Genomic DNA, 21,760 nt, shown 5'->3' on the forward strand with positions numbered 1-21,760 from the left:
TGAAAAACGTTAGGTGGAACAGGCAGGGATTTAACCCAAGACCCCTTGCATGACAGTCTAACGCACTAGCCATCACGCCACGGGTACTACAACGTTGCGTGAATATATTTTTTTGTAAAAAATGTAAACATTTCAATATATTGGTACTTTTTTAATAATTGGAACTTGTGTCAGTTTAACTGTCAAATTTTCTATCCAATTTTTTACTTGCGACATATATTAACTATAGTGCAAGTTTTCATTGGCTACAAATTTTGAACTCGAGTTTTTAATCAAACATAACATTACTATGGTAGATACGTCGAGTTGGTCCCCGATTCTGTCTGTCTGTTTGGCTATCCTGGCCTCTACAGAACAATGCTGGGTTGTGTCTTAATAATAATTAGTGATCAAAAATGCAGTTTTTTTAATTTTGATTGTTAAAAAAAAATAAATAAAAAAAAATGGTAAGGAAGATGACGTCTCTATAAAATAAGAAAAAGCATTTATAATATCATCACTATCAGTCACATTTATTCATTTCTTATATTCATAGCATGTCTAAATTTTATTAAATTCTTTTAAAAATAAAATCTACAGTAAAAGCTTAAACATTGTTTAAATACTATTTTTTCATTATAAGCCTAAGTTTTTATAAATGCATATTCAATATTCCCCATCATGGAATAGAATCAATTTTATTTAACTAATGTTTTTTTTTAAATAAATTATTATTGTTATAATAATTACAAGGACAGACTTTTTTCACTTAACAATTACTAAATTCGTTGCCATACTAAATGGTTGCATTGAGCGTCAATTCAGTCGAAACTATTGAACCATTGTTCGAGCAGCATAACCCGATGTATAACCTGGACCCATTTGATTCATTTTAATCTTTTGTTCCATTTGGAGACGTGCTGCTAGGGTGCAAATCTAAATTTTAAAAGTCAATAATATGAGCTCAAGGTAATGTTTTATATGAGAATCCGTCAAAATGGGAATAATATAGCAATACTTACAAAAGTCACTGCAATCGATAGTAACAATCCTAAAAATCCAGCTATAACGAGGACATTTCTACATGTTTCCTGTTCCGGTGTCATTTCAATTTCACCTGGCATAATCACTGTATATTCGATATTCTCTTTAAACCTTGTAAATTCTGTCTTATTTGAAGATTGTTGATAATCCATAGCTCTTCGTTTTCGCCCATGTCCCGAGGGTTCATAAATATCCATACAAAAATCGGGCTGACAATCACTGGGATCCATGCAAGCTTTGATTTGTGAATGAATCCATAGCGTGGCTCGTTCTTTCATCGAACTCAATAGAAAAGCTTCGAAATCTAGGAACACTTCGTTATGACGATCTCTATAGCGTGCTGGTTGATGGGGTATAATAGTTGCAAAATCACGATTTCTGCATCCATCACGAACAAGGGAGACTGCTCCCAACGCATGTGGAGCATCTGGATCAGGTGAGACGGTAACTTCCATTAACTTAACATACTTCCAAACTGATACAGCACTTATTCTAGCACGAAGTTGGAGCTTTGTTCCAATTGGAACTGCTTGATCTACAGGCAGTTCACTTGAAGCGGGCGGATCTTTCGTTGTACTCACAGGAGTATTGGCACCGCTTATTCTTGCTATGGGCGGAGCTTCTTTGTAGAGTGCGACTTCGTATTCTAAACGACCGGGGGTTTCTTCCACAACACCAGATACTCGAGCTCCATGTGGGCTGAAATAAAAATGATTTAAGGTTATAAACCATAAAATGTGGAAACAATTCTAAATTTAAAATTTTAAAACAATTTGTTCAGATTTATGGGAATTTATTCAAAAGAAGTATAATTTTCTTAGTTGTAAGGAACACTTTTGCATCATACAATTTTCGAATGGATCGCTTTCATAAGTCTGGATCTTTGAAAAAAGCAAATTAATGCTTCGTAAAAGCACCCGAGGGTGCCGAAGAATTACCAACTGACGAGTATGTCCAAACAAAATGATAATTTACGTACAAAAGTAATCCCCGGTTAATAACTTCTGCTTTTTAAGTATTTAACCGCACAAAATGATTTCAATGATTTTATTTTGTTCGTCCAATTTCGGTTTTCCATACACTTATTTTAGTGTGAAGGAAAATGACGTAATATAGACAGCGGCGTTAGAGATTGCTGAAGATTTTGAGCTTGACGATTTGTCTAGTACTAGTTCCATGGTGATCAATGCTGCAGACAAAAAAATCAGTTAAAAGGAAGTACTACGAATCATATTTGAATTTTGGATTTGCTGAGACAAGTGACAACAAACCTCACTGAGTAATTTGCGGCAAAGTATTGCCGAACAGTGTAATATATCCATCAAAACTGAAACGTCACTTTGAAGGGATTCATTCAGATTACGTAAGTAAACCGACAAATTTCTTCAAAAGAAAGTGTACTGAACCCACTAAATCTCAAACCATTATAACTTATTACCCAAAGACAGTGAACGGCGTTGATGGCGTCCTACTTGGTATGCTCCGAAAAGCCCAAATTGGTGAAGCCCATTTCATAGCTGAAAACCAAAGCCATGTGATAAAGACATTGTTGAATTATTCTTGGATTAAAAGGCCAACAAATTTGTTGACACCGTTCCTTTGTCAAATAACATAATATCAAGACGAATCGGAGACTTAGGGCCCTTTTACACCAAACAAATCCGAATCAATGAGAATCACTCCGAATCAAGTTGAATCTGATTCGTCATCTCCACTCTTGCACACCAGCTGAATCAACGTGAATCTATAAAAATCCTTTCATCGCACTATTTTCTTTAAGTTCTGAAATTAATAACTCCACGTCCACCTCGTATGGTTGTTGATTCAAGACTGACCGGACGAGGAATCTGACAGGTTGAATCAAGTGCGACCTCGAATCAAACCTGATTGAACCAGATTCGTCCGGTCTGAAGGCGGGAAAAGAATCCCTTCACATTTAAACGGAGCGCTCGAAGCCGAATCTTGGTTAATCAGATTCAACTTCATTCGGAGTGATTCTGATTGATTCGGATTCGTTTAGTGTGAAAGGGCCCTTAGCGGAGAATGTGAAAGCTACTCTACTTTTACGAATATGTAAGTCACAAAATTTGTGCTGCAAATGGATGAATCAAAGGATGTTGCAGGGTTGGCTATTTTAATAGTATTTGTGCGCTACCAATATCTACAGTCCTTTCAAAAAGTTCTGCTTTTCTGCAGACGTTGGACGAAAGCGTGAAAATAATTAACTTTTAACGGTCAAAGAATATAAGGCTTTTTAAAGTAGTCGGTAGTCTACATACGTCTTTACTTCTTCAGGCTGAAGTAAGTTGGCTTTCTCGCAGAAAAACACTGGCGCAGCTTTACGAAATGAGAGCTGAAGTCAGAACCTCCCTCATTGACGACAACTTTGTTTTGGGGAACATGTTGTGTAATGAGTGTTGGTTATTGAAATTGGCGTATCTGTTAGATATATTAAAAAAATGATTTGAGTGTATTACTTTAGGGAAAGCCAGTAATTGTTTTCGATGCCAGTGACAAAACAGAAGCATTTAAAAATAAAATCCAGTTTTGGGCTGAATCTATAAAAAAAAATCGAAACATAAACACCTTCCCAATGCTCAAAGAATTTAAAGGAGAAATAGCTTTGGACATTCCCAATGATATTTTAAATGAGTTTCATATCCACCTAGTACGTTTGCTGGATAGCTTCCTAAACTATTTTCCAGACGAATTCCACCTAAACATTAAGGAAAACGTATGGGTATTATAAAAACCACCGTCCCTTACATCGCTGCAATTTTAGTGCTTGATTGACCTGACATCAGCTTCTTCGATAAAAAAAATTTCAATAAAGAAGTCTTTATCAGAATTCTGGTGTATGTTGAAAGACAAGTTCAGTTTACTGTCAGAGAAAGCTAAAATAATTCTTCTGCATATGTTGGCACCAAAACAAAATATAGATCCCGTCTCGATGCAGAGCCTTATATACGGTTGCAGTTGTCTCAAACTCAACAAGATATTACAGCTTTATGCAAAAAAAGGAGGCACATTATTCCCACTAAAAAGGAACTCCATATAATTATAATGCATATAATATAATTATATGATTCCTTATTAAGTTAAGTAAACATTATTTTTGTGTTATTCGTTATAGAAACTGTTTTCTGAATTCAATAAAATAAACGAAATAAAAAAAAAAGATATTTAATTTGCTACATTAACTGCGAAATGTTTCATATGTGCATCGAAGTGCCCCGCGTGAAATTTCTCACGCATAAAGTGGCTTGTGGATACCTTTACTTTCGGTCCTTGATCCGATAACTCTATTCAATAGTCAATTTTTAATTTTAAAATGTAATACACATTCTTATGTCAAAATTGGTAACAGTTACCTAAGTTCATAATTTAAATACGATAACAGGTAGTGTCAACTAATTGCGTTTTCCATTGGTCTTCTTCTGAACCCCACGAATGACAGTTCTTCTTCTAAATTAAAGAGATAAAGCTGCTCAAGGGTTTCAAAAAACTCTAGTTAAAAAATGTAGTGCCAAACAGGGAGGGCATAAAGATCGTTCACTGCCCCTGCCTGATATGTGGACCCATTTCTTCAACGAGAACTAGACCTGAATCCCGACTTAGTCAGGACAGCATACAAAATTGCTCTTCGGGATTTTCAAATGGTAAATGGATCAGCGCCATCCCGATATCTACGCATCTTTTTCCGTAGTTAGTCTATTTGCAACAATAAAGTTATAGCATAGGTACTTTTTTCAAATTATTGTGTTACTTTCAACTATTCTTTTAGTTTCTGACTTTGTTGTGACGGGAGCTTGACAATTGAAATTTTCGCCTTCTATTGCATTTATCAATCAGAAAAGTTTAGCAATTGAACTTATCGCGAATTGTACCAGAAGTCAAAACTGCGCATTAAATTGTTTCGTTTTTAAACGATGCGAGAAGATATAACTACAGAACATTGGTACTTATGTCATAATATACTTGTCCAATATTTTCAAAACTGGCCAAATTAAGTCACAATGAACTGTAGAACTAAGGTTCAAACTTCAAATATAACGATTACAAGGCTATTGTATGATTTTTTAAGTCCAAACCAGAAAAAATACGCTATCTTATCACAGTGTAGAAGCAAGCACTATTGGGGTTTTCCATGGGTAAATTCCACATAGAACAAAATTGGAATTGTTTTTTTTTTGCCAATATATTGCATTAGAGTAACTTCGTGTACGTGTTAACAATAGTGCGCTAAAGTGTCAAATCTTCCGAAATATTCAGATCTACAGGTATGATCAAAAATAAATTATTTTACTTTGCTCACGAAATGCAACAGCAGGAAAAATGTGTGTTTTGACAGATCTAGATCAAAAATAAATTGATTTACTTTACCTATGAAAAATCCATAAGTAAATATTAATACTTAAATTTCATATATATATACTTACAAACTTCCCGCAAATCCTGCCGCTTTATTTTCAATCACAGTTGGCTCCGGAGGCTTACACATTATAATAAGTTCTTGATCTGATTGCATCACAACACCAGGGAATTGTGGAAACCATATTCGCACATGAACAAAACCCTTTATAAAGCAAAAAGATTAGATTAATTCAATTTATAATACCTGAACACAAATTCAATTATTTTATACATAAATCTATCTATGTTGGATAACTTACATTTCTCTTTAATACACCACATCGACTAAAGTCCGTAATTTTCAAATTATAAGCTAATTCAGTTGGATCATTGGGATCTTGCTTGATCGCACAGTTGCGATCTGTCTCCGGGTTCACACTTCGATCATCAGCAAATAGGGGTGCACCTTTAAAGCCAGCAGGTCGCTTAAGTCGTGCCGTTATCGAATCATCAACATTTGACCCTGGTGCCGTTGAGAATGAGCACTGTATGTCACCAACTGTAAGATATAGTATAATAGGTAGACAAGACAGATAGATAGATAGATAGATCCACCATCATCAGGTGCGTGTGTGATAATTAAATTCAAAGAGAAAGAATACAAAAGATAGTGTGATAGGATTTGTTCAGTAGTTCCAGAGAATGTTACATGGAAAAGTAAGAACAACAGCCGAGCTATGCTACCGTTAATTAGTTTCTGTGTTATGTTTGAATATATTGTGGAAGGTATGTGCATATAGTATGAGGGTCTGAGTTTGGTACAACATATCATGTCTTTTCCCTTGGGCCTGGAGAATAGATAGTTCGCTTACTGCACTTACTCACCGTCGTAATCTTGGGCTCTGCTGTATCCAACGATTGCCTGCAATTGTAAGAATGAATGCATAAGATACTAGAGTGCATTATATTACATTAGAGATATGGGTTTGGGCTTGATGGTTTTTATTTACAGATTTTATATCAGTTTTCACTACGTGAGTTATAACATAGCTACGCGATGCAATGGGCTTCAACTAGGGAAAGAAAAGAAATATCTTTGATAAATTAAGTGCTCGACTATAATGGGAGACTACCTTCATTCTTGTTTTCAAGTTTCTAGTGTATCTTCGCTCTGCACTTATATACCTGCTTCTAAATATCTAATATCCAGGGTGGGATGTTCGTTTATCATTTTGCATAACCTAAAAAAATAAGAATCTATCTTCGGGGATTTGGTGAAAGTATCTTATAGTCAAGTCCAGCAAGTCGCGCACTGAGTCGTATAGTTCCATGAACATACCTAGTGGGAGCGACAACTTAATGCACCCGAAAAATGAATAGCCAAGTGCCATTCTCTTCTTGAGAATTTCTTCTTCTTTATACATAGGTAGGTTATAAGAAGCTATAGACTACGACTCACTGAATTGCTCTGAATCTCTGATCTGGATTAATCTGTTGAATTGACTATTGGTAGCCATTCGACAATGGTAGAACGAACTGGATTTTGTGTTTGATTCTTTTTTTTTAACTACTGAAGTGAGGCAGAACGAACATACACCTAGGTTTCTGCTTCTGGGTTTGAGGCCAATGCAATTAATTGTGTCTGTTGGAATTTGAAACTCTAAAGTTAAAGTTTTGTGTATTTTTTTAACAGAAAAACAAGAAACGCACACATTTGGTCATGGATAGGTTTGTTTCTGATATTGAGACATTAGTATTGACCTGATTTGGATATTATGCAGACCTCTTTAGAGCTACATATGTTGTTCCTTTGATAAAATATTTAAATGAGTAAGGAAGTTCGTAAAGACTTTTTATTATAATTGGAAGTGTACTTACCTACCACGGGCTTAAGGAAGAAAATGTTAGCAGTTTTTGGAATAGTTTAAGGTTCTTATTTAAAATTTAAAACAGAACTTATAATGGAATAGAGAAAGGAAAATATTTGTGATTGTGTAACGTTACATAAAATATTGATGATAATATACGTAATATATCTTTTCCAACAAAGCTGCACCTTAACTGCCTTTTTAACTTCACATAGGAAGTTTTTTTTTCGAATTATAAATTTTGACATTTCTTGATGTTTGTAGGTCCTAGAATCGAAATCAAAGATTTTTAGAGGAATGTCTTAGTGTGCGTATATCATATAATGTAAAGTAATACCAATTAAATATAATTTTTAAACAAAAATCTTTCAACGGTTTTTTAAAATGTCAGTCAGTTTTCGTTATAAAAATCTACAAAAACTACTACGCAAAATTCGTAAAAACTGATGTTCAATAATAAATAAAAACGTCCAAAAAATGCTGCTAAAATACATACAAATTGGTTTTCGACTGAAAATATCAGATAATTCTACTCTCAGAGTCCTAGAAAAATAATCTTTTACGTTGACAACTTTTCGAAATGTCATAATTTGTAACTTGTAATGATTACCAATGACATTTATCTGCCAAAATATTCACTGAGGGTGTTTACATTTGACTTTATTTGTGTTGATAAAACAACAAAATAGTTTTATCAGTTTATTGTATTGCCACATGATAAAATATTAAAATAAGTCTCATCAAAAGAATTAAATTAAATTTATTCTAAAGTAGAACTAAATGTCTTATAGTTTTATAAAATTCACCCAAATTTCATGTGGTTGAAAAAGCTTAGTAACAATTTTAACAGTTTTGTTCCAAGTTTTCATAATTTAGTGGTTTTAAAATTTACCAATGTCAATTTTGAAAACATTTTCATTACTTTGTTCTATTTTTAAATAAAATTTATTAACGTCAAAAACACAATTTATCATAAAGTAAAGTTATCTGGGCATTAAATCAACTTTGAAATTACTTGTCCTTATTAAAAATTACCCTTACTTTATACCAGGGTCTGTTTCTTAACAAATGGGGTTTTCCATGGGAAAATAAATCGATTCATCTTTTATCTTCTATCTGTCACAACTAAATTTGGAATAGATTGATTTATTTTTGATCTAAGATTAAATCTGCAGGTATATATTTTTCGGGAGATTTACTCTCTTGCACTAATACTAATACAGTATTTAAAATATGTTCAGCTAGAAATTTGGCAGATCAACTGCACTCGTTAACACGTACACTGATTTACACTAATACAATGAGAACAAAAAACAATTTCAATAGTATTTCATGTGCTAGGAAAACGCAATAATGTGTAAATGTCTTTATCTAGTGTTATGATTTTAAAGTTCCTAAATAAACATTGTTGCTTTTTGTGGAAAAAAGTATTATAGTGAAAATTCAACACTTTTTGGCAAGTTATCATTGTATAGAATCTTTTGGGTTACGATATTCAACGGTATTTCCATTATTGAACCTATAAGTCCTACCAACGCAATTGAAGCATAAAAATTCTTTAAATATTATGCATGAACTGTCTAATTTGTATGTACTAGCAACATTCTTCGATACAAAAACAAACATTACATTTATTTACTGCTAGGAAAAGAAAAAAAAAACAATTTCCACATTATTTCGATTTTAATTGCGTGTTGTCATTAATTGCAGAGTCATTAAGGCTCCTGTTACACTAATCAACTGAAATTTCTAATCAATGATATGATGACCACTATAACGATGAAACAATGCCAATAACTGTTAGCAAAAGAACATGGTTTTCTTTGCTTTTGTTATATCCCCCGCACGCCGCACACACCATACCGCTTCGTGATGTTTCACATTGCTGATATTCTGACAGCAAAACTAACAAGAGGAAGCTACCACAAAATTCATAGAATGACATCTTGTCCACCATAGAGAGGTAAGGTAGGTCCATGAAATTGCATGCATCGATGAAACTTGTATGTTTATATACGAAACAGGCGAAAGACAATAGCTTGGAGTAAGTACCTATAGAGGAATAGGTTCATTTCATATACTGGCTGGGACTGCCATGCCAACCAGGTGGCAAGATTGTGGTGCGCTGTGCGGTAAGAGAATAATGTGAAAGGTATTTACAACTTCTTCTAGTTTAAAGTTTTGAACTAGCGCCGGTCTAATTCCTATGTTCTAAAGATGCTACAACATATTACGTAGAGAGTACATTTAGTATAGTAGTAGATACATAACTGACCGTTTCCTCTCCGTTATGCAACTTAATTCGCGATTTTGTTATTGCATCATTTCCACTTGGGTGCCAATGTCCGCCGCACTGTGGCACTGCCGCATATCGCTTTCCACAAAAAAAAAACACACAGTAAAATAGAAAGAAACAGAAAATTCCTTGGATTTGTTGGTTCAGATCGAAAATAGAACATGACTTTGATTTTTTTCAAAGTAGTTATTCCTTATTTGTAGCCTAAACGCTTAACGCTCCTGTCATCGATTGAATTGTTTAATGCGCTGCCTGCAATTAAGCAACGATGCGGAGAAATTTTGTAGGTATATTTTTTTCATTGATGCTGCAATAACACTGACCAATAAATAGTAAAGAGTAATTAATAAAAACAAAATAATAGCATAGAAAATAAGAACCTAACCTATTCTATCATCTTTTAAAGCTTATAATTGTTGTTGTATGTGCATTAAAACTGTTGATGGTGATTTGCATTTTTTTATTTACTAATTGACACATATACCTAGAGTCGGCCGACTCGAATATTAAGTTAAAAAAAAACATAATCGCAAGTTCTCTAGCTAAGATGACGCGATAAACCGTTTGAATGCAACTGATGTGCATCGATGCGACAACCAAACAAAACAATGTGAACGGGGTGTTAAACTAAGTGTTGGTGGCAGACTTATAGCGGTGGTGATGGTGGCGTGGTTGGTGTTCGATTAAGTTCTCCTTTTTTTTTGTAAAGTAGCTCTTCTATTGCTTCTATAAATAATTTTTATATGAAGTAAATGAATATACAATTTTGCAAAATAAATAAAAAAACATTATTAATACAAAATGCATGAATGACCATGATGAGAGAATTTATTAGGTATGCGTTTGCACTTTTCCAGCGGGACTTTGAAATACTGACCTAATTTGTCTGTATAAAAACTTGTGCTGGAGACTGGAGACTGGACATGGACACATGGATATGGAAATTGTGTAGGTATAAATGGAAAGAAATGTATTTTGGTCAGAGATTGTTAATGGGAGTAAAATATGTGTGGCGAAGCGATATTATGATGATAGTGAAATAGAAGAAAAACGTTTTAATTGGATTTAATAATCAGTAGAAGTAGAGGTAAACTGGTTATGAGGATTCACATCACAATGATTTATGGGGCTTATGTTGTTAACATATTTTTAAAGTTTAATAAAGCATGCAGCCTTAGCCTTGAGGCTTTTTAGGAGCTAAGTGAGAATTTGTTTCTAGTCCGTGCGTGCGTCGTGATATTTTTGTACCAATTATTCAATTTTTGAACTTAAAACAAAAAATTAATGGAGTTGGGAATTCCAGTTAATAGTTTGTTTACTTTATTTCCACCAACTGTCACTTTTGAGACTTGTACGGATGACAGTTTTTTAATAAAAGATGATAAGCAATTTATTAGTTAGAAAAACGAAACAAAGGTCCAAAATTTTGGAGATGTTTAGTAAATTGATAATTATTTAGAAACTGCTACTTAGTAAAATGTTGTGCCAAAATCTTTTACGTAATAAGCTATAACTTAAAAGGTTGTTTTTTCTATTTTCAAAGACTAGTTTAAGTCCGACCCGACTAGGTAGGTTAGGTTAGGTTAAAGTGGCTACGGATTCCTAATCCACACACTTAGTCCAAAAGAAAAGGCCCATTGTGATACCACATAAATCTAGAGAATTCCTACCCACTCGAACCATTTTTAGCTTTTTATAAAGGAAGGAGATATTTGATATATTTTTTAGCTAGTTCACTGGGATTATCAAAAGAGTATTCTACCAGATGAAGTTTGTGTCTTATTGAAAGAGCACGGGAAGTGCAGAGGAGGTTTCCTCTTCTTCCTTGTCCATACAGCTCCTGCAGAAGTCATTTGAGGCATCACCAAGTCGTATTGCGTGTCTGCCTATAAGACAGTGTCCCGTAAAGACACCCATTAGGGAGCTAATATGAAGTTTGCTTTTAGATAACAATTCTTAAGAGCGCCTTAGGTCCAGTGAGGGCCATATGAGTTTTGTGGCTGCGCATGTTGGTAATTGTCCCAGAGTTTGCTATCGCAAAAGCTGTTTCTTTTAGCAGAAGTTTACATGTAGCTATCGGTATATCTTTCTTCTCCTTTCAGGTGAAATAGGTATGACGGTTCCATTTTTAGCCAGTTCATCGGCTCTACAATTTCCTGTGATGTCTCTGTGGCCCGTCACCCAACAGAGGTGAATGTTAAATTGCTGCGCCATCTCCATAAGAGACGATCGACAATCGAGGGCCGTTTGAGATTTGGTTGAGACACCGTCAAGGAATTTGATAGCAGCCTGATTGTCAGAGAAGATGCGGATATCAGGAGTTGATATCACGTTTTCTCTAAGCCAGGAGAGATCCTCTTTGATCGCTAAAATTTCCGCTTGGAAGACGCTACAATGATTAGGGAGGCGGAATGAGATGCTTAGATTTGTCTTGGATCCATCTGTACAAAAATTAATGCTTTTGTCATCCAGGGGCTTTTTGTCTTCTCATTCATATCTGGATGGAATGGATACCTGGAACTTTTTTTTCCAAATTGGGGTTTTAGAATAGTGAAGTCTATGTATTTTGGTATTGAACCAAAGAGGTTTAAAAAGATGGAGTGCTCCACATTGTTGTTGGTCCATTGAGATGAAGCGGTGAGTCTTATAGCTGTACTCGCTTCCACTTGTTTGCTGAATATGTCGAGGGGTGTAAGAAGGAGGAGAGTGTCTAACGAGGCTGAGGGTGTGGTTCTTAATGCCCCGCTTATGCAGAGAAATGCAGTGCTTTGGACTCTACTGAGTTTGTCGTAGTATGTGATTCTCTCCAGTGCAGTCCACCATACTGCAACCCCGTACATAAGTATTCGTCGGATGACCAATGTGTATAGCTAATAGGTTATGCAAGGTTGAATTCCTATGGCTTACTTTTAAAGGAAAAGAGCTACTGTAGCTTTTTTATCTCTTACCTGAATACTAGGTTTCCAACTTAATTTTTTGTCCAAGATCAGACCAAGATATTTGGCTTCATTGGTAAAAATTAGTGGTACACCTTTTATTGAAGGAGATACAATTACTGGGGTCTTTTATTTCCGTGTAAAAAGGACGAGGTCTGTTTTTTTGAGGATTAATACTAAGTCCGTAGTGATGTATGTATGTGGCATAATTAATGTTATGTATTTTGTTTATATTGTGATTTCTTCATTGTCTTGGTTCTTCGAATTATTTTTCAATTTATAAAAGTAGTTAAAACTACCCTTACTTTGATTAAATATAATTGTTAAAGGAGGATAAGATTAAAAAGGACATAACGATGAGCATTGGATTTGACTCTCTAGGTACACGTTGTAATGTTGTAATGATTATCCAATATTGAGCCAAATGAAGCATTCTACATTCGTGCGGTTCGGCTAAAAAATGAATCTCTTTACTTAACAGTAGATTCGAAATTATGATGTAGGTTATGCTGATGCGAATTCCTAGAAGTACAGGTATTACGGTTGAATTGTTTGAGAGAACAAATAGCAATTTCACCAGGGAATTGTTTATAGCCATAAAAGCTGCATTCATATGGATTATCTTTCAACACGTAATACAAAAACAGTTTATGATCCTAGTTTTCATTTGGGACAGTTTTAAAAACCTTAAAAATAGTTTTCACTGTGAAGGGTAGATGGCTATTTTGTGTTTCAAATGGTAAGGTAGTGTCAACCTCAGTTGAGGTGCTCAAGAGATACAAATGTTTCAGTTAGAGAACGGTTCCCTTAAAATTTTTAGAGCTTTCTTTAGAAATCAATCTAAGGGACTCAAGTAAGTTATAAGACCACCTGAACAAAGCTTCAGCCATCTGATCATTTCCCAAGAGACGGTTTGCAATGCACTTAACTAGAACTGAAAGCTGTTCAGTGTTCAATTTCTTCAATGCAAGTGTAACTTTTATGGACAGTGGCAATGACGGAAGCGACAATAGAGAGATTACAACCAGAAAAACTTTATGTGTTTCAATTGTTCCCATTTTTTAAATTTTATGAAAATTATGTAAACATTTGAAAAAAATGTTTTTATGATGGATATTATGTTATGTTTTTATTCTTGACTTGTCTAAATTTATTCTACTGACTACTCCTATTCTTGTTTATGTGTGCATTAATTGAGTTCAGCCTTATAATCATGCTCTACTTGGCTTCTTCAGCAAAACCCAAAATTAGACCAAATCAAACCGCATAAAACCTTCAACCGTCGTCGATTCAATTTTACAAGATATATATCGAACAAAAGGTATTTCTTTCTGTTCTTGTTTTTATGTTAACATTCAATTTCATTATAAAGTAAGTGAACCAAAAACAAAAATGGAGCATCATTTTCTTTCTGTCAGCCAAAGGCTATAATCATGTTATACTATTATGGTTTATACTCCCATCAATATGTAGGTAAGAAAAAGTTTATTATGATGTATAGCCATTGAACTCTATCAATAGCAAAACTCCTTGCCCTTCTAATCTACAAAAAAAAAAAATATAAAACAAAAAGATTTAAGAGTGAATTTTATGTTGTGCTAAAAAGCAGTTGCACTTCTTTTAATGGAAGTACTTGAAAATTATGGCAACAAATTATAGTGCATCACATTATCCACCAATCAACCAATGAACAATACCAACGGGTGAAAGGTGTGCTGCTATCAAATTGGTGGGTATTTTATTTACTGCGGCGAACTTATGTACTATCATAAAGTGATGCCGCGATTATCATTAAAATTTAAGAGCTTCATAGAATGAGAGAAACATAGGTTTTTTGTTTTTTGTTTGAATTTGTAGATATAACTTCCTCAAATTGCCAATCGCCAAACACAACGACGTTTTTGACGTTTTTGACGTTTAAAATGATTATTGATAATTTACAAATAATTAGACAACATTATAAATTTTGATAAAGGCAAGTAGTTAGTTAATCTAGTGTCATACATTTCAAACTAATCTACTACTTTCTGTTCATAGTACAAAACCTTCAAAAACAATAATTATAGTCTACAAAACACTCATCTGGCAAGCTAAACACTCCATTACGATTTGTATTTTGTCTTGTAAAGAAATATTGCTTATTTCTTTTCCAATAATACTTGAAACCCTTTTACAAAAACCATTAAATGGAATTCAGCAGATAATAAATAAATCACAGAGTAATAAAGTTCAGCTTTCAGTTAAATGAAAAAGCATGATCAGCTATTATTATCATTGATTGGCCCTAATTAATCTAATCTAATTAAGATTTACATAGGATTGACAAAAAATATTTCCTTTTAAATTAGCCTCTTTGAACCCCACACTAGATGACAATTTTTGTTCTTTTTTGAAAAAAAAAAAATGTTTTTGTGTTTCAATTTTAAAATGAGCATAATTTGCAAATGTAATAAATAAATTTTGAAATGGATCAAACTTTGATTAAATCAGTTATAAGTACTTTTTTGTAGTTTTTATTATTTAAGACACATATTTTGATTTTGACATTTGCGGAAGACACAGCAAAGTTAAATTACGATTTCTTTGAAAATTTTGATTTTTTTCTTGTGGCGCATGGAACACTAGGGCCTAGTGACTGACAACTCTCAACCATTTCTGTGTGCGAGTACTGTTGTCAGGAATGGAAGGGACCTACAGTTTTAAGCCGAATGCGAATGGCAAATTTGAGAAAGCACTTTTCATAACAAGAATTACTCTTGGAAAATTTGTCAATTCCTCGTAAGAGGCAGTACCCGTGAAAAAACTTTAGGTGGCATAGGCAGGGATCGAAATCACGACCTCTCGCCAGATATACAGATTTCATCTCAAATCAAAAATAAATCAATTTATTTTCTCATGGAATGCATAAACAAGCTACATTTTTGGTTTGACAGATCGAGATCAAAAATAAATTGATTTATTTTATTCGTGCAAAACGCCATAATATGCGCAGGATTTCAAAGTTTCTCTGATAATGTTCGGCACTTGGATGTGAACTGCTGCAAATAACCACCACATTTTATACAGCAACTATCTATCACTATTGCAAAATCACCCAATTATCACAATGCTCCATTTTGGAAACCTAAGTATATTAGACAGTTTTTAATTACCTTTTCGATAAGGTGCCTATATCGACGAACAAACCTGGTGGTAAGTGAGCAACATAAAAGTAAAAAGATATGCAAAAATGCACACCGCGCACAAGAATGTAAATAAATATAAAGTATAGACCAGATCGGAACGAATCAGCCAACGTACATGAACTTCCGCAAAAGGTAAAATTAGATTTCAAATGCGTTCCCTCTCTTACCAAGTGTTATATAGGATTAATAAAGGTATATGCACACCTCTACCTTTACCTTTACCAAGCCCAACATAACTTAATGCAAAACATTCGATGAAGCTGGTATGCAGGTACTTTAATTGAGTTCTGAACAAGGAATACCACTTTCAGTGAAATTTATTACTTTTCTTTTTTCCATGCAATTCTATCGGAATTTGTTTTTTTGTGTTCTCATTTTGTTCATTAGTATAGTTTTATTTTGTTGCCAAACTTAAAGAGACAACATTACGGTGGCTACATTTCCGTTTGACAGAGGAATCTTCTCTCTTTTTGACTCATTTTTAACGGACATGGACGGTGGACGGGTATCGACATCATTGACATTCCACCATTTTCTATTTTGTTATGACATCCTACGATCCCCAGGTGCTATCTCCCTGTCTAACGATGAAAGCCAAACAAAACAGCATTTCATGGATGGAACTGTTAAAATTGCTGAAAAGTTAGCTCTCTGCAACCAAATTATATGTTCACCATAGCAAAATGGTTTTGAACTTGTTCTTCAACTTGATGTTAGGCTTTGGAATTGAGTGAAGAGAGTTAGACTTTACGAGGGAGGGTGAGGAAAAGAAGCACATGATGATAATGATGATGATGATGGGTGGTGGGTTGTTTAGTGTGCCATGTGGAGTGTGCTATGTTGACTCTATTTTTTGACTTTTTTTCTATTTCTTGTTGCGATTTCGCGCCCGGTTTACCTTGTCGTCGGTCGTCGTTTGGCTTACAATGGGCAAAGTGCGAGTGGGTAAATAGAATTGGCAGCATTGCCTTTAAGACATTTTATATTGGGATATACGAAATGGGTCACTGGAGCTGATTTTACGGTTCGAATGTTGAGAGAGAAATTCTTTAAGATAATATAATTGAAGGCGGCATAACAAAAATAAAAAACCAAAACTGTCAGACTATAAGTAACTATACTGCAGAATTATATACTAGTGACGCGAAGCCGACGACAAAGCCGACATGCCTTTACGTTGGAAACCTATTTTGATATTTCTGCTTGGTAGCTGATGACGACAATTTAGTCGGATTTTTTAAATTTTCTTCATAAATTGGTGGTGATACTGCGTTTTGAGAAAAGAAGCTTTATAAATATACATAATTATTTTGTAAGGTTTATTTATACACGTGACAGTTTAATTAACAAAACATAGGTTAGGTAGTTATCTTTATACTTTTCTTTTTTTTTGGTTAAAGTGTTTAAATTAAATTGGAGGTTATTTGAATTGTGGCATTATATCAGGGTGTAGTTATTATTATTATATCAAGTTATCAACAGCTCTTCATCAACTGGAGTAAAATGACGCAGCGAAATTTGATTATTATACGTCATCAGATTTTAATTAAACCGCTGAGTGCGATAACGATATAATACAATGTTTTGTCTTTATGCTGGTCTTATTAAGATAGCTGTCAAACAAATATTCCTCTTAATCAGCTCTAGTTGTCATTTTTCTTAAAAAGTTATGTCTGTGCCTACATCCAAGACTCATAATAAAATTAACAATTTATTTGTTATAAATGTAGATCGCACTTTTGAGTAAAAAATTAATTGTATAAAATGAGATGGCTTAACTAATTATTCTTCCACTTCTTTCTTATTTTGACAACTTCCCATGCGGCAATAATTTTTAGTAAAATATTGTAAGTTAGAATTCTAATATATTCGATTATTATTAAGGAAATATCGTTTTTTTTTTATTCGAATCCATGTGTCAATATGGTTTATGTTCTAAGAACAAAAAATTACTTTGGAATAAGAAACACAGACACTCAAAGTAAAGGATCAAAGTTAATAAATTTCGAATTGATTGTCTAAATCGAACAAAGCTATTTCATTTTGATATTAAACACTGCTATTAAGAAACAAAGATTTGAAAAACAAGTTTCTATTTGTTTAAAATATTTTCGAAATAAAGCTTTTTTAGATATATTGAACCCACCGCGGGCCAAATTTGAAACGCGATCATAGAAAACCGTTATTCAAATCAATTGAAGGCCCAATTTGAGTGTTTTTTAATCGTTATGAGCATATTGAAGTTATAATTTAATATTTTGTCTATCCTTCAAAGCAATTCCAATTTTATGATTGTCATTGGTTATGATTGTCACTTTACTAAAACCTATTTTAAATATTCAAATTAGCTAAGAATTAAACACAATCAAAATTGAAAACAAAACGCATCAAAAATAAATCAATTAATTTTCCAAATGCAACACAGAAAAGGGAAAAAAATCGACGTTTTGGTAGATTCAAATAAAAATTAAATTAAGGCGTTCTCAGATATGCAAAATTTTAGAAAATTTACTCTGAAAAACAGTGAGTATGCAATCGAATCCCAGTTTTTCTACAATTGCACTGTAATTCCCTTAATTAAACTAAGATTTTAATACCCAGCTTAAATCTTCTAAAATAAAGTATACAATGTTTGAGAGTGAACAAGCTTCAAAACCAAAAGTCCAGAATCATAAAATTTTCAAAATTTGTTAAATCTGTCAATAGCATGTTATTGCTATATTTCGGTTCTATAGTACAATTTATTCCTGAATAACACCAGAGCTCTTCAAAAATATCAAAAAACTCACTTACCGATCATTACAATTATGAGGAACTTCCCCATATTGTAGAACCTTAAAATTTTACCGAAAGGAACGTTTGCCAACAAATAACTTTGGAATTACTTAAAAATATTCACATTCCAAAAAAATAAAAAAAAAACAAATTTCAAATCTTTTAAATAAAAATTGTTCAACAAAATGACAAGCATAAAAAGCTTGAAACCCAAACTAAAACATTGTCAACATATAAAACTTCTCACCATAAGCGATCCCAGAAACGCCAGTTTTTTAATCCAATTAACTTTGTAATGGTTCATTTTTGTTAAGTTTATTTTATTTTTTTTATTTATAGTTTTATAAAACTCTAAATCACAATAACTTATCGTTTTCTTTATAAACAAAATTCAACAACACTTCACAAACTAACCACAATATTTTTCGTTTTTAATACTTCATTGTTCTTAAGTTTTATTTAAAAAAGTTGTTTTAATTCCTTAGGTGAAGAATAAGAAGAATAATTGCAATTCAAAAGTAATCCAACTCGTATAGTAACCGGAATATATTATCATAAAAGATCGCGAGACAAAAATATAACACAACAGATCACTTCAAGAGCAAATTTCAAAATGAATCAAAAATGATTGCTGGATTATCATTTGTAGCCAGTAAAGCTAATTTCTATTGCAGAGAATTTTCCATTTTCCAAGAGTGCACTGATGCACCAGCAACAGCAACAGAAACGGCAACAGCAAAGGCTACGGCAGCACCATCCAAAGAAGCACACATTCACCTGTCTATCGAGTTTTCTATTTAGACTTTGGAGAGTCACTTGGGGCGAGTGTTCTATCGTAAATGTGAAGAACAAAACAGAACAAAATAAAGAACTCCATCAGCCGAGGCCGACTAAAATGCTATACACACAAGTTGAGACTCGAGACTTGAGAGATAAAGTGCCAATAGCCACTGGCAGCAAGCGACATGCATTTTTCCAGCTTTTCTTTTTCCTTCTTTCACTTCATATAGTTTATAGTATAGAAGATAGAAAAGTCTTAGTCTGGTTAATAATAATTTAAGGAAACACACCAAACTCAAAGGAATAGCCAAGGTATGAACTAGGCATCCTACTATAAAGGTATGTAGGTAAGGTACCTATACTAGGCACTTAGTCCGTGAGAATTGCAATAGTATCAAATGGGCGTTTAAGAAGTTCAAAACATAAAACTCGTTCATATGGCGATGGATTGATCGACAGTACAATAGATCGTGAGCTGCTCCTTTATGGTTGTCGTTCATAATCCTGTTGACGTTTTGGAGAGTCCAACGATTTAGTATCTCCATTGATAATTCAATTAAACTTGTAACTAAAATTTAGAGAAATAAGTTTTCCTCTATATGATCTATACATTGGTATGTCTGGGTCTAGTTTTGTTTACACCAGGTTAAATAAAAAGAGAAAGGATTTATTTCGCGCGAACTGATAGGTACCTTTATAGTTAATCGATATGATACTCGTAATCGTAACTGAAGAAGTCACGAAATATCAAAAAGTGTCCACAAGATTTCCGACAGTTTATAAATAATGATGATAAATTTATGAGTATTGAGTCAATTCATTCCCATACATGGATCGTGTTATTAAAAATTCAAATATTATGATGATGGAAATGAAATGTCAAAAAAGGATTACGGTTGTTGACTTGAGTGTTGGTTTTCAATTCAATAAACTGACAAATTTCCCTTTTCTCAATTGTTATGCAAATATTATTGTTATCCAACTGTTATGTATCCAATCATTTATTTATAATTTGTTTTTTGTTGGATAGGAATGTCTGTCATTTGTCAAATAAATGGAAAGATTTTGAAATACGGCTATTTTATCTCGATCCCATAATATTTTAAAAAGGTTCGTACAATAACTTTACACACTTTATAAATTTATTTTTATTTCCGCTTGAATATAAATACTTGTTCAAACTTGCGTCATTTTAACGCACGTTGGCACTGAAGTACCGCAGTAATTCAAGACACACAATGCGTCACACGTTTATATTAGAGCAATGGTAGGTAATAGCAGGGCTCGATTTAGAGGTCCAAAGGCTTTGGTGTAATAAAAGAGCGGAGGCCCCCTCGCCCCAAATTATTTTCAAAATAAAGTAAACCATCTTTTTTCACTCGAGTTTTTCAATTAATACTTTATTGTGAATACGAGTAGATTCCTTAAGTATTGAATAAACAAATACATATGTATGTATAAATATAAACGGAAAAACGAATTATCAGATATTAAATGTTAGGGTTAACGAACGAAACCTTTCGATCTTTTTTGCCGACAAATCGTTGATGACTCCGTTGAAATCCAGTTCTCGGAGTTACGGCTTTGTCTCATCTTGGTTCGAATCCAATTTTTATAATTTTCAGTTTTGAAAATGAGCGCTCTCCAGTGAAATTGTTACCATCGAAACCAAATACATTCACAATGCAATTTCGAGGTTTGGGAATGTAGCTCTGAAATTTAGATTTTCGAGAATGTGGTAGTAAAATAGTTCCGGCGATTGATCTATTCCATAATTGTTTTCCTTTTTGTATGATTCAATCAATGAACCAACTCATTACCAGGACTAGTCATCCGGATACATTTTCACCAATACCTCTGCTGCAGTGTGCAAATTTTCAGCATCCATCTTCTCGATGTGATTCAGGAATCCAAATGTCGAACGTACAGCTTCATGGGCATGCAATCTTTCAGTAAGAGAAACGGATTGCTGGTCACCCACTGGGATGAAAGCGGATAATTTGTATTTTTTATTGGCGTCTTGTACTTTGCCGTAATCGAGCGGATACAACCTCACGTTTCTCGTTCTGATGGGGCTGCTTCCTTGTATTTATCAAAATCATTTCGTTTGGATTCCACGAATGATTTCAATGATATCTCAATCAGAATTCGGTGCCGCACTGTACTGGCTGTGAAAAACGTGTACAAATTCTGCACGAAAGCAAAGAAATGAACAGCCGATGAACAAGAGTTAGCAGCTGCCTTTCCCAGCAAAAAAAAAATACATATCAAAGTAAAAGATGTTTGCTAGTGTTTACTAGTTGGAATTTGAAAGAAAAATTTTCCGTAGTCTCTATTCTGGAGGCCCCACGTAATCCGGCCCTGGGTAATTTTCAGGTAGCTTGTAAATAAAGACGCATGTGAGATGAACTGATCTCAGAGGGCTTGAAGCACCCTAGGCAAGTTTCTAATATCCGATTGGACAACTGCCAAAAAATTGTCCTGCATTTAAGTCAACTTTGTTGAAAAGTTGACTGGAAAGTGAGCCAAGAAAAATCTCCTCTA

General features: G+C 33.8%; 1 protein-coding gene across 1 annotated transcript; it reads right to left on the reverse strand.

The window, feature by feature from the left end:
- Positions 1 to 523: 523 nt before the first annotated feature.
- On the reverse strand, positions 524 to 19,085 carry LOC129940457 (uncharacterized). The gene is made up of 6 exons (XM_056048803.1): positions 18,684 to 19,085; positions 6,262 to 6,298; positions 5,697 to 5,935; positions 5,463 to 5,599; positions 1,002 to 1,722; positions 524 to 915 (listed from the first exon to the last, which is right to left on the reverse strand). The coding sequence occupies exons 1-6, from the start codon at positions 18,738 to 18,740 to the stop codon at positions 811 to 813; spliced, it is 1,296 nt and encodes a 431-aa protein (XP_055904778.1). The 5' UTR covers positions 18,741 to 19,085; the 3' UTR covers positions 524 to 810.
- Positions 19,086 to 21,760: the final 2,675 nt, after the last annotated feature.

The sequence above is a fragment of the Eupeodes corollae genome, chromosome 1 (genome assembly GCF_945859685.1).
Source record: "Eupeodes corollae chromosome 1, idEupCoro1.1, whole genome shotgun sequence".
In the NCBI taxonomy this organism is placed as follows: Eukaryota; Metazoa; Arthropoda; class Insecta; order Diptera; family Syrphidae; genus Eupeodes; species Eupeodes corollae.